Here is a 16,040-nt window from a genome sequence, read left to right as displayed (position 1 = left end):
CAACGCTTAACATCTGCGAAGCTAGTACGAAGTTAGCGTCGAATTTTTGTGTTGCAGATTTTTCAATATTTTGACTATTAGCCTATTTCCACCGCACGGTTTTCTTTGGTTTTTTCACGTTCAGGCCGAATGTTACGTTCGCCCCATGTAAAAACCCATAAGAAAAAAACGTCGGTTTTTCTACGTTCGCGAGCTGCTACGTAGAAATAGCGAACGCACTTTTTGGGTAATTATGCGATATTTTGATCGATATGACAACGAAAAAGAGCTTACCACTAACAAAACAGCTGACATTAAAGTGCGCCAAGGTATAAAAAAAAGGAAAATAAAAATTTTATTTTGCTTTTTAAAGCAAATTGTTTATATTTTAGATGAGCCAAAAAACTCGAAAGCCGTCAATATCGTGGAGTGGCATCCACGAGGCTATGTTGTTCGAGTTATGGGAGGAGAAATGTAGTGCCTTTTTTGGCCAATCCACAAAGGCGCTCCACAAGGGTGCCAAACTCCTCCCTATTAATTCGAAAATTATCTTCAAAAAATGATTCGTTGTTTCCAGGAACATCGCGCTCCCAAAAACACCCATGCTGTTGCTAAAAAGTAAATGTATTTTTGTAAATATTACATTGCTGCCAGCAAATCTACTTATGTACATAGCCCCAAACTGATGGCGATTTCTTTACTATTGACAATGGCTTATACTCTATACTCCGATAATTTTCCCTTCACTTCGTCAAAATCCTCATAAAAATCCTGCAATTTAATAAAATTTTCCATTTTAAAATGCGCGTGCTGTTTTTTGAATTGTTCGCCAACTCGTGTTTACATTTGAACAGCTGATATTTCAGAGCGGCCATATTGAGAAATTTACCGTTGCCCATATTTTTCGGTTCATGCAGATGGAAACCCCGAAACGGGATTTTAAAAAACGTAGAAAAACTGAGTGAGGTGGAAAAAAGCTATAAGACATAATTACTCAATTATTTAAAAAATAAATAAATAAACATACATATTTATCATTTCCCAATACATATATACTACATAGCAAATTATCATTGTTTCCGAGAAAATTCAAAATACATCTACATTTTTCGATTATACGCTCTCCTAGACTCAGAGCGCATTGCTAGAATATAAAAATAAAAATTTGAATGCTTTGCAATTTGTTTTATTCAAATCGTTAAAGAAAGTCAAAAAAAGTTATTCGGCAACATTGATTTTTTGTGCTCACTTTGTATGGTGGTGGATGACCTCAGCTCCACCCCCATACAAAGTGAGCACATACATACATATTTTTCCCGAAATATGTATCTCGAAAACGGCTCTAGAGAAATTTAGGATTTTTTGAGGGTATATTCATAAAACTATACTCTATAAGCAGATTTGGCCGACAACTCATCAAACCCGAGTTATTATTAGAAATGTTGCTGCCCCAATTTTTTATTCACGATTTTTGTGCATAAATACTGCATGCAATTTGAACATGAATTTAATAGAAAGATAATTTAGTTTTCTATTGCTTTGCATTTCAACTTTTTTAATTTAAGATTAAAAATCATGTAAAAATGCGAAATAAGTTTTTTATCCGATATTTTTGTATCGATTCGTGACGCTAAAAACTTTTAGAGTATTATCGATGTTGAAAAACATCGATAACTTGGTTGCTGCCTTCAATATTTGGCCACCTTTATCTCTGACACGAATCGCACAACACCTGCGTCAGAAGGTCAGAATCCACAACACATATATATATTCGTTCACAAAATTTTCATTTAGTAAAAAGAGGCTAAACCATTTGTTTTATTTTAAATGTATCGCACCTTTGTTAGGCAGACTCGTAAGTTGGCGTTGCGACACATCGATGATCAAAAAGACGCCAAAACGCCTGCTTGAAGTAACGAAGACAATTACGAATACGACGCTTGCATAATGAAAATCTGGACGTCAGAGCATGTGTTCAACCATCCGTGGGAGACTGTTACACAGGCGGCATGGCGCAAATACCCTAATCCAATGACACCCTCAATCATTGGGACGGATGTCGTGGAGCGCAAAGTAGTCTGTGGAGTCTTGCACACACATCGGCTTGTGCAATCGAAATGGTATTTTCCAAAGTGGACACATGCTCTTATAGGCACAGCGAAGACCTGTTTTGCTAGCGAGCGCTCCACAGTGGATCCACAGCGCAAACAGATGGTTTTAAAGACAAACAATCTTACATTCTGCCGTAATATCAGCGTCGATGAGGTGCTTTATTATGAGCCGCATCCTTCGGATTCAACAAAAACGATGCTCAGGCAGGAGGCAACAGTAACTGTCTATGGAGTGCCACTATCACACTACATGGAGGACTTGCTAACGTCCACAATTAGTGCAAATGCGGGTAAGGGCCGTCAAGGGCTCGAGTGGGTTATTGGATTGATCAACACAGAGGTCAAAGGCATTGCCGAGTCGGCAGCACGAGGAACAGATGAACTGATTCACAGTACAAGGCGATCTATAGACGAAGTCACAGAGAGTGCCCGCAAGAGTATGGATGAGATTAGCGTGCAAGCAGCTAAGGCGGCGAAAGCAATGCACATAACATAAGCAGCCCCTTTTATAGTGATTTTTAGAAGTTAAAGCATACTCGACTTGGAAGTGCAACACAATTAATTTACAAGACAACGAAAGCAAGCATAGCATTATAGATACGTCTGAGGTACAATCTACATATATATCTAAAATTGTAAATATTACGATCGCTTAATTGGATAAACATATACGTATGCATGTATTTTGTAAATCAACCTGAAGACGAAAAGTACTATTGAGTTTATCAACTGGCTGAGTGATGTTAGCTGTTAGACTAAGTGTTTTGTAATTACGTTAACGATTTAACATATACATAATTTAAGAAGGTTAAAGCCAACATCCAACCATGAATTCAGCTGGTGTAAATCAATATTATTTATTCAGAACTAAATCCTTGTATGTAAAAAAAAAATCGAGAACAGCAAAAAAAAAATAAACACTTAGCTAAGAGGCTGAAAAATGTATTTTAATATTTATATGTAATGTATATACATATGTACATTGTAATAACGTTTTAATAATGATCGCTAAACTTACAATGATTTTAGGAATTTCATAAAACGGACGGTGTCTTTCACTACCGTCAATGCTTTCCATAACGCTGCGATATCCGTCATATGATGATTTGTTGTTACTATACGCGAAATTTAGAAAGGAAATTTAGAACTGTTAGCAAATGTATGCTTTCAGAAGTACTTAGCTTTTTAACTTTCCAAACTTCAACTTCCTTAGAAAAACCTATTTAAATTTTCGTAATCAAAACAGATTTGTTTTTCTTGAGCGAGCACTTTTTTGTGGATATGAAAATATGTATAAAGAAATATACATATGTACATAAATACATGCACTCTTGAAAGTCCGCAACTTTTGGCAATGCCAAAATTTTTGTATTTGAAGTTTTATGTATAATGTTTAGTAAGCAGAGCCTAACTGGATCTGTAATGCTGAGAAATGTAATTAGATAAATTAAATGTATTCAAATTATGTAGACTTACAATATCGTATGATCATTGGACATGTTTTATACTTTCAATACTCTAAATACTGTTTTAAACTAGCGCAATTATGAAAGCTTTTATCAGCTGATTAAAGTTTTACAGTCCCAGTTGCCAATTGGCCCCAATCAAACAACACGCTACCCTGAAGCTTATTTTTCTCTCTGTCTTAATTATTCTCAATTCGTGTTTTTCTCTTACTACGCACGTGCGCAGCGGTTATTGTGTTTTAATTTGGGTTAGTTAATACTTATTTTCAAATTTAATAAATACAAATTTATTTAAGAAAATCAAAAACGTGTAGACAATCAATATTTCAATGTATTGCAATTGAGCAGATTAGATGTGTTTATGATTTACTGTTTATCAGCACCAACAAAAATAAACAACAATAAAAAAATAAGCTGTGACGACAGCGCAGCAACTGCAATCGAGAAGCGTGTGGTGTGACTTGAAATTGAGCTGATCCGAGACTGATAACCCTCCAGCGTGGTCGCTATGTGTTTATGTTGTCAACGGCTTTGGCGGCTTCAAGTGTGCAACGATTGAGTTCGATTTATAGTCTCAATGCACATCGGACGAAGGCCGCACACAAAAACTTAGCTTGAAAAGTGTTCTTACAAATAAATCATAGATTTGTCTCTATTTGTTTTGCCAGTTGAGCACAGTCACCCGAAATGACCATTTTACGTTACTACGATACAAATGCGTTCGATGCAGCTGAGGAGCAGGAGGCTCTGCGCCGTCTGCAGTCGATTGACCAGGAGTTGATATCTGTGCGCATGGAACGTTGTTACCACTTGGGGTGCAGCGATTGCGATAGCATCACTTTGAAGATGATAGAGGAGTTAATGTCCTGGCTGGTGAGACAGCCGTTGCAGACCGAGGCATGCAACAGTCTCAGGAAAAGTGCAACTTTGCACGTAGCAGACGATGCATCTAAAATGTTGGTCGAGATTGGACCGCGATTCAATTTCTCTACGGCGTATTCGACCAACTGTGTGAACATTTTTCACAATCTCGGCTACTCTCAGGTGCAACGCGTGGAGACATCAACACGCTATTTGCTACACTTTGCCAAGGATGCAGCGGTTCGGAATCGTGCCGAATATGTAGCTGTCCTGGGAGATCGTATGACCGAGTGCGAGTATACGGAGGCGAACACGCCTCGAGATAGTTTTGATGAGATGTTGCCCGCAAAACAGGAACCTTGGCATCATGTGCCTGTGTTAGAGCAAGGCCGAGTGGCATTAGAGCAAATTAATCAAGATCTTGGTTTGGCATTCACCGACTTCGACATCGACTACTATTATAAGCTATTCACGCAGACATTAAAACGAAATCCCACCACAGTGGAATTGTTCGATTGTGCGCAGAGCAATAGCGAGCATTCAAGGTAAATATAACATATGTATGTATGTATGTACTTCCATACCTAATTACTCATATACATTGATCTTTCTCAATACTTAAATATAAGTACACGACATTAAGCACAATGTCCTCAGACGAAGCCAAATATTCCTTATTTATAATTCATAATAATTAATTGTTGAGCGATTCATGTAACGATACGAGCCAGCGGAAAATGTATGTACAAGGTAGAAGGGTGCATCTCCGACCCTATAAAGTATATATATTCTTGATCAGCGTCAACAGCCGAGATGATCTAGCCATGTCCTTCTGAATATGTATGTGTCTGTCCGTCTGTGCGTATGAAACGTTGGATCTCATAGACTATAAGAGATAGAGCTTTTATTACATATGTTTGCACGCAGATCAAGTTTGTTTCAAATCTTTGCCACACCCACTTTCGCCCCCGCAAATCGACAAAAATCGAATAACAAGCGTAATTTTATATACAATTGTGATTTGAAAATTTGGTTGCGAACAAATAAAAATTGTCGAAGTTATTAAAGAAATACTTTTGTATGGGCAAAATCGCCTACTTATTAGGGGTTTTATAGCCTCTTTCCACCTCACTCAGTTTTTCTACGTTTTTTAAAGTCCCGTTTCGGGGTTTCCATCTGCACGAACCGAGAAATATGGGCAACGGTAAAATTCTCAATATGGCCGCTCTGAAATGTCAGCTGTTAAAATGTAAGCACGAGTTGGCGAACAATTCAAAAAACAGCACGCGCATTTTAAAATGGAAAATTTTATTAAATTGCAGGATTTTTATGAGGATTTTGACGAAGTGGAGGGAAAATTAGCGGAGTATAGAGTATAGGCCATTGCCAATAGTAAAGAAATCGCCATCAGTTTGGGGCTATGTACATAAGTAGATTTGCTGGCAGCAATGTAATATTTACATAAATACATTTACTTTTTAGCAACAGCATGGGTGTTTTTGGGAGCGCGATGTTCCTGGAAACAACGAATCATTTCTTTAAGATAATTTTCGAATTAATAGGGAGGAGTTTGGCACCCTTGTGGAGCGCCTTTGTGGATTGGCCAAAAAAGGCACTACATTTCTCCTCCCATAACTCGAACAACATAGCCTTGTGGATGCCACTCCACGATATTGACGGCTTTCGAGTTTTTTGGCTCATCTAAAATATAAAAAATTTGTTTTAAAAAGCAAAATAAAATTTTAATTTTTCTATTTTCATACCTTGGCGCACTTTAATGTCAGCTGTTTTGTTAGTGGTGAGCTCTTTTTCGTTGTCATATCGATCAAAATATCGCATAATTACCCAAAAAGTGCGTTCGCTATTTCTACGTAGCTCGCGAACGTAGAAAAACCGACTTTTTTTTCTTATGGGTTTTTACATGGGGCGAACGTAACATTCGGCCTGAACGTGAAAAAACCAAAGAAAACCAAAGAAAACCGTGCGGTGGAAAGAGGCTATAAGTTTCTTTGGCTGACAATCTGGTATATTGTGTCGTCTATGCTATATTTTAAATGTGGTACTATATCGATATGCCAAATAAAACACTCGATATATTTTAAGTATTTTCGATATATTTTGAGAATAATACCGCATTGTTTTGTTTTTATTTAAAATGGGTAGCGGGTATCTCACAGTCGAGCACCCTAGATGTCTTACTTGTTATCAAATATAATGGCATTTTAGCTAAATTGGTCTTTTTTAATATTTTGTTTAAAATCTATTTAGACTTAAAAATTTCTGTTCGATTAATTATAGTAAAATCATGTGTTTACCAGTTACCTAATGGGTACAAGGGTATTAGACTTTATGTAGACAGGAAATGTACGTAACGGGAAGAAAGAGTCATCTCCAACCCCCCAAAAATATATATTTTTGATCAACGTCAACAGCTGAGACTGGCTATATCACAGACTAAGAGAGATAAAGGTATATCAATTTTTTTTTTTTAATTTTTGCCATACCCCCTTCCGCCTCGAAAAATTAAAAAAAAAACAAGTAAGTCAAGTAAGCTACCCATTTTGAATAAAAGCAAAGCCCATACAAAAGTATTTCTTAAATAACTTCTAACATTTGTCTCATCGGAACCAATAACTACAGTATTTATGATTCCTGAAAATTTGGTTGCGATGAGACAAATGTTAGAAGTTATTTTAGTAATAATTTTGCATACCAAAACACACGGCTTCTGCTGTGGGGTTCTGGTTTGTTGAAAATCTGGTATATCTTGTAATCTATTGTATATTTTGAATGTGGTACTATATAAATGTTCCAAATACAGTAGAATACAGTAGAAAATTTATAGCGACTTTCAAGGGACCGACGATTTTACGTCGTTATACCTGGAAGACGCACTAACCGAAAGGAGCAAAACAAATATTTGCTTTGTTTTTTTTTATGGTTGCCATGTTCGTAATAGGTTTTAAGATAAAACAAATTAATTTTTTAATCTAAAAAAAAATTTATAAATTTAATTCATAATAAATCGTATATATTAGCATAAGCTAAGGCGTCAGCTGAAACTAACAGAGAGTAGTGAGAATGTAAGAACTTCCGTGTCGCTATACATTTCTAACAGCGTCGTTTGATACTTAAATTTGTTGGCATTATTTCGCTGTATTTTTTTTTTTCGTCGCAATATCCGGTTGAATTGTGAAAAATTTCGTCGGTATAAGCGGTTTGTCGCTTAAAGCGGAGACGTACTAAGCGGAGGCCCTTTCATCCATCGAGTTTTCGTCGCAATAACCGGACGGACACTATAAGCGGAGTCGTTATAACCGATTCTACTTACTTTACGATATGACAAAATTTTTGTGATATATTAATTTGGTATATTTTGAGAATAGAATATAACATATATTACTTCACAGTCGAGCACACTCGACTGTAACTTTCTAACATGTTTTAAATTAATTTTGATTTTAAAGGCATTGGTTTTTTCGAGGACGCATGATCTGTGAAGGCAATGAACTACCCAAGTCGCTGATCACACTAATAATGGACACTCAGCACGATACGAATCCAAACAACACCATTAAGTTCAGCGATAACAGTAGCGCAATTAAGGGATTCGAGCATCTCGTGCTGCAACCGAAGCATGTCGGTGCCCCGAGCGTTGTTGAACAACAAAAAGTGCAATCGGATCTCATTTTTACGGCGGAGACACACAATATGCCCACAGCAGTGGCGCCTTTCAGTGGGGCAACCACAGGCACTGGCGGCCGCTTGCGAGATGTTCAGGGCGTTGGCCGTGGTGGCTTGCCAATTGCTGGCACAGCCGGCTATTGTGTCGGAGCTTTGAATATACCGGGATACACACAACCGTATGAACCATGTAACCTAAAGTATCCCAGCTCCTTTGCAAAGCCATTGCAAGTTCTCATTGACGCAAGTAATGGGGCCTCCGATTACGGCAACAAATTTGGTGAGCCGCTTATCTCGGGATTTACCATATCCTATGGATTGTATAATGCTGCTCAACCAGTTGCAAGGGACGAATACGTGAAGCCAATTATGTTTAGCGGCGGATTGGGCACTATGCCTCATTCAATGCGCCACAAAAAGGATCCAGAACGTGGTCAACTCTTGGCCAAAATTGGTGGTCCAGTATACCGAATTGGAGTGGGTGGCGGCGCAGCCAGCTCCGTCGAAATACAAGGATCTGCTGATGCTGAATTAGATTTCAATGCAGTACAGCGCGGTGACCCTGAAATGGAGAACAAATTGAATCGTGTAGTGCGGGCATGCATTGAGCTAGGGGATCGAAATCCCATTTTGGCAATTCATGACCAAGGGGCTGGAGGCAATGGAAATGTATTGAAGGAGCTTGTCGAGCCAGGATATGCGGGTGCTCTCATCTTTGCACGAGAATTTAAGCTGGGCGATCCAACCATAACGGCCTTGGAACTGTGGGGAGCAGAATACCAGGAGAATAATGCTATACTCTGCTCCCCGGAGGACCGTCAATTACTTGAGCGCATCTGTGCCCGCGAACGTTGTCCCATTAGTTTTGTTGGCGTTGTTACCGGCGATGGTACGGTAACGCTCGTGGATCAGGCAGCTCCCAATGATATGCAGCAGGCACTGCTACAGAATGAACTTCAAAACTATGACGCAGCTCCTTTTAATATGCATTTGTCACATGTACTGGGGGATATGCCCAAACGGTCTTATCATCTGAATGACTTACCCATTCCACGCCAAAAACTTAAACTGCCAAATAACTTACAAATAGAGGATGCATTAGATCGCGTTCTGAGCATTGTCGCTGTTGGAAGCAAGCGCTTCCTTACCAACAAAGTGGACCGATGTGTCGGCGGCTTAATTGCCCAACAACAATGTGTGGGTCCATTTCAGGCACCTTTGTGTGACTATGCCCTGACTACCGTCTCACACTTCACCTACTCAGGAATTGCCACATCCATCGGAACGCGCCCTATCATAGGTATGAAAATCTACATTCCTTTTACATACAAATTCATTTTCAAACTCTTCGATTGTAGTTGAAAAGTTGATGATATAATGATGTTTTAATATTTACTTGTTACGGTAACTTGTCTTTAATTATTCATAACAGTTTAATATGTCATGTGGAACTGTTATATTAATTTATGCTTTGGATTAGAATCGAGTGCCGTTTTCTTCATGTTGTTTTTCTATCATCATTACCACTTTTATTTTTCAGGTATTGTCAGTCCAGTGAATATGGCTCACATGTGTGTGGCCGAAGCTCTCAGTAATTTGGTTTTTGTGAAGATTACCGAATTGGCAGACATCAAGTGCTCTGGAAATTGGATGTGGGCCGCTAAACTGCCTGGCGAAGGATACAAAATGTACGAAGCTTGTCTTGCACTAAGTCAAGTGTTGCGGGAACTGCGAATTGGCATAGACGGTGGTAAGGACTCACTTTCGATGGCTGCGAAAGTGGACAACGAGACCGTTAAATCGCCAGGAACTCTTGTTCTATCAACTTATGCACCCTGTCCCGATGTGCGCCTTCGAGTTACGCCTGATCTAAAAGGACCAGCATGTGGCAAAGATACTGTTTTGCTTTGGATCAATATTGAACAGTCTTTCCGCTTGGGCGGTTCGGCTCTTGCGCAATCTTACTCTCAACAAGGGGATTCGACACCTGACATGGCAGATACCAAAGTATTAGTCAAGGCCTTTGAAGTTACTCAATCCCTCCTGAGCGAAGGGCTACTACTTGGAGGCCATGATATTAGCGACGGCGGCTTAATAGTGTGTCTTATCGAAATGGCAATCGGAGGACTAAGTGGCATAAAAGTGGACTTTAACGAGGCAATGTCAGGCAATTTTTCTGCATCCAAAGAAATTGGAGTCGATTTTAGTTTGTTGTTCAGTGAGGAGTGTGGCTGGGTGTTGGAGTTAGAAAGCACACACCTGAGCGAGGCTCGCAATCGCTTTAATGAAGCCGGCGTCCCCAATTTTTATCTGGGATCAACACATGGATTTGGTCTCGATAAAGCTCGAATAGTGCTCACAAGAGGTGCAACGAAACTATTGGATAAAAAATTACTTCCACTTTACAAGCAATGGGAACGCACTAGTTTTGAACTCGAGAAACTGCAGGCCAATGTTGATTGCGTTCAATCAGAATATCAGAGCCTCAATTATCGCCAGCCACCACAATATAAAGGTCCACAGAATTTTCATGCAGAATTGGTTTTAAAGCGCTGTACTCGGACGATTCGTGTAGCCGTCCTGCGTGAGGAGGGTGTTAACAGTGAACGTGAAATGATGGCTTGTCTGTTTAGAGCTTATTTTGAAGTACACGATGTAACTATGTCAGATCTGTTGGCAGGTAATTCTCATACTGTTATTCCTGACAGATGACTCTTCATATTATCTATCTTTTACAGGGTCCACATCCCTTTCTCAGTATCGCGGATTGGTGTTTCCGGGTGGTTTCAGCTACGCTGATACTTTGGGTTCGGCTAAAGGTTGGGCGGCCAATATCTTGCACAGTGAGCTACTTCAGCCACAATTTGAAGCATTCAAGAAGCGTGAAGATGTCTTCTCTCTTGGTATATGTAATGGTTGTCAATTAATGACATTGATTGGTTTTGTAGGCAGTACAAAGGCCGATAAGTATGACAGCACAACGAGCAAGACGTCTCCTGAAATTGCCCTTGTTCGTAATATTTCGCGAAGGTTTGAGTGCCGTTGGTCAACTGTAAAGATTCCGACCAACCGCTCCATAATGTTGCGCAGTATGGACAATCTAGTTTTGGGCTGTTGGGTCGCACATGGCGAAGGGCGATTTGCTTTCCAGCGGGATGAAATGCGAAATCAGATGAAGAAGGAACAATTGATAACACTGCAATATGTGGATGATGAAGGTGTGCCAACTGAAAAATATCCTATGAACCCCAATGGCAGTCCCGAAGGAATTGCTGGTGTTTGCTCTTCAGATGGTAGACATCTGGCTCTTATGCCGCATCCAGAGAGATGCAGTGTTATGTACCAGTGGCCATATGTGCCTCCGGGCTTTGAGCAAGCTCCCACCCAAATGGAAAGCCCATGGCAATTAATGTTTAATAACGCCTACAAATGGTGTACACATCTGGACAAACAATAGATTTACACCTATATTAACTAAATCGATTTTAATTTTTCAACGTTTACAAGTATAGCAAACCGGATAATATATATTTCGAACTAAATATCTTACAATTTAAACATTGACAATAGTAAATCACAAAATACGCGAATTGATCTTAAAACTGAATTATATTTTCAATAAATAAATATAAAAAGAATATTTTGCTATGAAATTTGAAGGAGACACTTTAAATAGTTGGCCTTGGCATCTGGTGCCATTCTGTGTTTGGAATTCCAGTCATGCTCGTTAATTTGCAGCACCTTGTAGCCCATCATTTCCAAATGTTTCATCTTTAACGAATCGGGACCGCGCAACGCTGACAAATCGTTTTCACAGAACGAATCTAGTTTAAGTAATAAAATGGCAACCCTGAAAAGAAGCCAAAATATCTTTATCAAGACCGTCAAGTAACGAAAATAGCAAAATATTACTTAGTTATTCGATCTAACATTGTGGCTTCTATGGGTGATGCAGGAATGGGTTTCTTATCCTTATCGAAGTGTATCACAAAGTCGATATGATACCCATAAGGTGTTGTATGGTTGCATCGAAAATATTTATCATCTTTAAGCAGACCCTGTAAATATAGCCTAATGTCCGTGCCAAAATCACTGAATTTAAATGATTCTATAGAAAAATGGAAGACCAGTTAATTTTGCGATTATTTTGTATGTTGCACTCAACATACTTTTGCTAAGCTGGGCCTCGACATAGTTCTGCTGAAACCAGGGCACATTTGCCTCTGGGAAGTCCAAGCATACAGTTCGATTAAGTTGCATTATTCGATTAAGTACTAATCCAGGGTATGTGGCCTTTGAATAGCATATTTGTATTTCTTCCTCGATCCGCTGAATGAACTTTGTGCAGAAAACCAAGTTGATCAATTGATCTGGAATGGATTTGTAATAACACAATGCCAGACATGACTGCACCACAGATAGGCCGCTCATCTGATCAAAGTCACTGCAGATAATAAGAAATCAGTAAAGATATTTTAAATATATTTTAGACAGGGCTGCAAATCCGAATCAAGCAAGTTTCATGAAAATGAACCCAATACCCAATTTTTTCTGAACATGACTAACCCCCAACTTGATTGTTCGTGGTTTGCAGCTTTGGTTCTATATATGCGAAGTTACCGGAGTATAATTTCAGCTGCGTACTCAAGTGATTCCAAGGATGCAGGGGTATAGCCAAGATTATAAGCGCATGTGAGAACTTTCTCAACAGTGTCGCCCGTGATGTGATTGTACTGTAGAGTCATATATTTGAACATAGACTCTAACAGAGCAGGTACAACGAAGTGCGATGTATTGAAATTGTACGCCATGTCTCGCACTACACGTGAGTTCAGATCTTCAATACTAAGCGTCTTATAACGCTCCAGTGCTAGATTATACACCTGAGTGTTCTTAAGTGCTGAAATTATTTGCAATAAACATGATAAATTTGGATTAAAATAGTCTAAAAATAAATTGGGATCAACTCGTAAGTAACGAAGGTTTCAACAACTGTCATGGACTATCTACATATTTATCTACGATTCCAAGTCACTCACATTTTCTATGACTGAGTGTACGCACAATAATGTTTAAATCGGTGGCCTTCAGTGGCTGGCTTGTTTCTTCGCTGGCTAAAAGATGACGTTCACTGCATGCAATGAGTATGCTGTCTATTGTTGACAGCTGCATGCCCAGAATTGAAGGCACATGGTGACGAAAGCGCAATTCGCAGGCAATTTGAATGCCACGACTAATAAGAAAACAATCCTGAATATTAAACTGAGGCATCATGGCGAGTAACTTGCTAAGTAGAATATTGGGAAACTTCTTCCATGCAAAGGGTGTATGGCCATAGGCCATAACAAAGGCGGCCATATGAGCAAACTTTGAGGGAAGTCGCCCAGTCAAGCTGTTTTCGATGGCATCGAGACAAAGCCGGCTTACCACACGCTCAAATTCGAGGTGACGATACGTGCCACCCAAATTATTGTTGAAGTTCATGTATCGCTGGCAATGACGTAAGAAAGGCAGATTTGTTTGTTCTTTAGAACATGTCTGTAACGTTCTAATTACAGCCGCCCAATATGCATCGCAGTCGCGCACATCAGCAATCTTCAGAGCGCGCAGCACACTGAAGAAATGACCGCTAGCATTGGGCTGTTCCCAAGCAGACTTTGACTTTAAAAGTTTACGAAACTGTCGTACATAGTCATCACGTTGCTCCAAGTCCATAAAAGGCACTGCACACGAGAGTGCATCTGCCGATGATTCCTGTTGCAGAAGTGACTCGGTTGCCTCCTTAAGTGGTTGCATAAGCTCTGCCGGCTCTTGATGGTGTAAAAAAGTGCGACAAACGCTTTTTAGATCATTGGGCTCCAGTTGCCTTGTGCATATACAGTTGCGAAGTTGTAACATCAACTGTCGTATTAACGTTGTATTCTGATTTGACCAAACTGGTAGATTGAGCATATGCAACAACTTGAGCAGTGCCTTAGGTGTGCCACTGTTGAGAATACCTCTTTGAAGAAGTTCATTAACTCGATGCTTGTAGACATCTAGCAGTTCTTGGTGAATTAACCCGTGCAATTGGAAGAGACACGTGGACACCAAGCGGACTTGATATTCCGATTGGCAGTCAGCTATATGCTGCTCAAGGTGGGGTTTGAAGTGCTGGCAGACGAGTGGTGTAAAAAAGTCACGCTCTAGATTAATGCCTACCAATAGACGAGACAATGCCTGAAGTGGGATCAAATCCTTTCCCACGGCCAATTCTATGAGTTTTAGCCCACGTGATAGAATAGATTGGAGCGTGCCATCGCTATTTGGTACATGCATTTTACGTAAGTATAAATAGCAAACGCTCAACTCGTTAATATCCATGTTAGGTATTTGCGACAACAGATGGGGTACAATTTTTTTGTTTAACTGTTTTGTTAGAAGTGGCCTTGCTGTATTCGGTAAACGCTGGTAATATGACCACAGCATTAGTATGGCTTGCACCTGATACTCGATTTGTTGAGAATGTTGGCTCATCGAATCCAATATCTCATGTACGCTTTGTGCAGTGTTCATCTTAAAATTGGTTGTGTAAGATATGTTCTTTATCTCTCCATTGCCCAACTCGTCCATTCCGTTAAAAACACGATTCTGTCGGATAGTGCGGCTTTTAACGATGTAACTCGGACATACGTCATACAAATGCACTAGTTTTTTAGATCGAGGAAACCTCAACAAATCATACCAGACTTGAGACGGCGGCATGATTCCGCTATATGCATACTGTCGTCGCAGAAGCACTTGATGCATCTGCACCATATATTGCAAAGAATTGCAATTAGTACGTGGGAGGTAATTGAAAAACATGTATATTATAAAAACTTTCATACAGGTAACATGTTAAACAATGCAAAATGTATTTTCATTTAGTGAAATGTGCACGGTGCCACCATTTGACCAGTGAAGTGGCTGGACCGATATCGATAAAACTATCCTCCAGTCAAATATAAAACCCCATTTCAATTTCAATCGCATCTGTTTGAATGATGCGTTTCCATAATGTAAGTGTTAACACCAAAGTTTATTTTCATTTATTTTTTTACCTATTCGTTTTTTTTAATAATTACAAAGCCAAAACATTTAAAAATCAGCTTTCTTCCATCGATTTCGCACTTTTACGTTTTTAATTTATAAACAAATATTAGCTAAAATACTTTTAAGGATCGTTGTCGCATCACGCAATGTGGATGCATTCGCCCCTCTCTTACGCATAACCGCTTGTGGAACGCTGCGTCAGAACGTTCTACTTTTCGAAAAGTTTTAATAATGCAATAGAGTCTATGTAATTAGAATATAACAGCGAAAACTAAATTGAATAAATTAAATTTGAAAATTTGATAAGCTGTCCGGAAGATTAACACCACTTACCATAGATTGATTCTTATTCCCTTGAAACTAAATGAGTTCACTTTCAACACCATTATTGCAACTTCAGAAAAACAGAGCGCTGCGGTTGTAAATCGAACATAGCGCGAGGCAAACGTCACTGGCAGTTCATTCGCAGAACTAATGTCGAGAGATGATCACGTCGGTATTTCGTTGCGCTATACATACATACGCTTAATGTATTATATTGATATGATTTGGCTTCAAGAGATAAAATGTATTATGTAGCTTGTCTATTTTTTTCTAGAGAATTTAAACTACTGAATTACTGATTTTGAATAAATCTCCATGCAAAGTGATTTGGAAACGAACTCCACCTAACCTGTGTGGCACCTACAATCTCCAAAAGTCAGCTTTCGGTTAAAATTTTGTAAGTTTTAATTTCTGAGGCACCCTGTTATTAATTTTCTTCGATTTATGGTGCATTTTAACTATAGTCAAGTTTTTTTTTGTTGCCTATTTAATTATTAATATATTCTATATTATAATAACGCTGAAGTTGATGGTACGTTTA

The 16,040-nt window shown here is 39.1% G+C and overlaps 3 protein-coding genes across 8 annotated transcripts; 2 read left to right on the top strand and 1 right to left on the bottom strand.

Moving 5' to 3' along the window:
- Positions 1-1,638: 1,638 nt before the first annotated feature.
- Positions 1,639-3,035, top strand: LOC117563216 (protein slowmo). 2 transcript variants are annotated; one of them, XM_052002792.1, is made up of 2 exons: positions 1,639-1,723; positions 1,831-3,035. In XM_052002792.1, the coding sequence occupies exon 2, from the start codon at positions 1,927-1,929 to the stop codon at positions 2,584-2,586; it is 660 nt and encodes a 219-aa protein (XP_051858752.1). In that variant the 5' UTR covers positions 1,639-1,723; positions 1,831-1,926; the 3' UTR covers positions 2,587-3,035. The 2 variants fall into 2 exon arrangements, with proteins under 2 accessions (XP_051858752.1, XP_034097296.2); XM_034241405.2 differs by having other exon boundaries at positions 1,640-1,723; positions 1,827-3,035.
- Positions 3,036-3,685: 650 nt separating this feature from the next.
- LOC117563215 (phosphoribosylformylglycinamidine synthase) lies at positions 3,686-11,708 on the top strand. 2 transcript variants are annotated; one of them, XM_052002786.1, is made up of 5 exons: positions 3,686-3,804; positions 4,225-4,962; positions 7,885-9,401; positions 9,642-10,781; positions 10,840-11,708. In XM_052002786.1, the coding sequence occupies exons 2-5, from the start codon at positions 4,244-4,246 to the stop codon at positions 11,556-11,558; spliced, it is 4,095 nt and encodes a 1,364-aa protein (XP_051858746.1). In that variant the 5' UTR covers positions 3,686-3,804; positions 4,225-4,243; the 3' UTR covers positions 11,559-11,708. The 2 variants fall into 2 exon arrangements, with proteins under 2 accessions (XP_051858746.1, XP_051858745.1); XM_052002785.1 differs by lacking the exon at positions 3,686-3,804 and having other exon boundaries at positions 4,119-4,962.
- On the bottom strand, positions 11,698-15,891 carry LOC117565071 (FAST kinase domain-containing protein 1, mitochondrial). 4 transcript variants are annotated; one of them, XM_034244017.2, is made up of 6 exons: positions 15,509-15,891; positions 13,141-15,418; positions 12,722-13,001; positions 12,271-12,545; positions 12,014-12,209; positions 11,698-11,951 (listed from the first exon to the last, which is right to left on the bottom strand). In XM_034244017.2, exons 2-6 carry the CDS (start codon positions 14,966-14,968, stop codon positions 11,747-11,749), a joined length of 2,784 nt encoding a protein of 927 aa, XP_034099908.2. In that variant the 5' UTR covers positions 14,969-15,418; positions 15,509-15,891; the 3' UTR covers positions 11,698-11,746. The 4 variants fall into 4 exon arrangements, 3 of the variants coding, with proteins under 3 accessions (XP_034099908.2, XP_051858747.1, XP_051858748.1); XM_052002787.1 differs by having other exon boundaries at positions 13,141-15,446; positions 15,509-15,885; XM_052002788.1 differs by having other exon boundaries at positions 14,826-15,446; positions 15,509-15,882.
- Between the last annotated feature and the right edge of the window lie 149 nt (positions 15,892-16,040).

The sequence above is a fragment of the Drosophila albomicans genome, chromosome 2L (assembly GCF_009650485.2).
Source record: "Drosophila albomicans strain 15112-1751.03 chromosome 2L, ASM965048v2, whole genome shotgun sequence".
NCBI lineage: Eukaryota > Metazoa > Arthropoda > Insecta > Diptera > Drosophilidae > Drosophila > Drosophila albomicans.
The sequence above is the reverse complement of the archived record's forward strand: the minus strand, read 5'-3'. Positions and strand labels throughout refer to the sequence as shown.

What these genes read in the sequence shown, in the direction of transcription:
- LOC117563216 (XM_052002792.1), top strand. Translation starts at nt 1,927, where the DNA reads ATGAAAATCTGGACGTCAGAGCATGTGTTCAACCATCCGTGGGAGACT.
- LOC117563215 (XM_052002786.1), top strand. Translation starts at nt 4,244, where the DNA reads ATGACCATTTTACGTTACTACGATACAAATGCGTTCGATGCAGCTGAG. An exon ending in CGGAACGCGCCCTATCATAG is followed by an intron (nt 9,402 to 9,641) that starts GTATGAAAATCT and finishes TTTATTTTTCAG; the next exon opens with GTATTGTCAGTCCAGTGAAT. An exon ending in TATGTCAGATCTGTTGGCAG is followed by an intron (nt 10,782 to 10,839) that starts GTAATTCTCATA and finishes TATCTTTTACAG; the next exon opens with GGTCCACATCCCTTTCTCAG.
- LOC117565071 (XM_034244017.2), bottom strand. Translation starts at nt 14,968, where the DNA reads ATGAAAGTTTTTATAATATACATGTTTTTCAATTACCTCCCACGTACT. An exon ending in GCAGCTGAAATTATACTCCG is followed by an intron (nt 12,546 to 12,721) that starts GTAACTTCGCAT and finishes TATTATCTGCAG; the next exon opens with TGACTTTGATCAGATGAGCG. An exon ending in ATGTTAGATCGAATAACTAA is followed by an intron (nt 11,952 to 12,013) that starts GTAATATTTTGC and finishes GCTTCTTTTCAG; the next exon opens with GGTTGCCATTTTATTACTTA.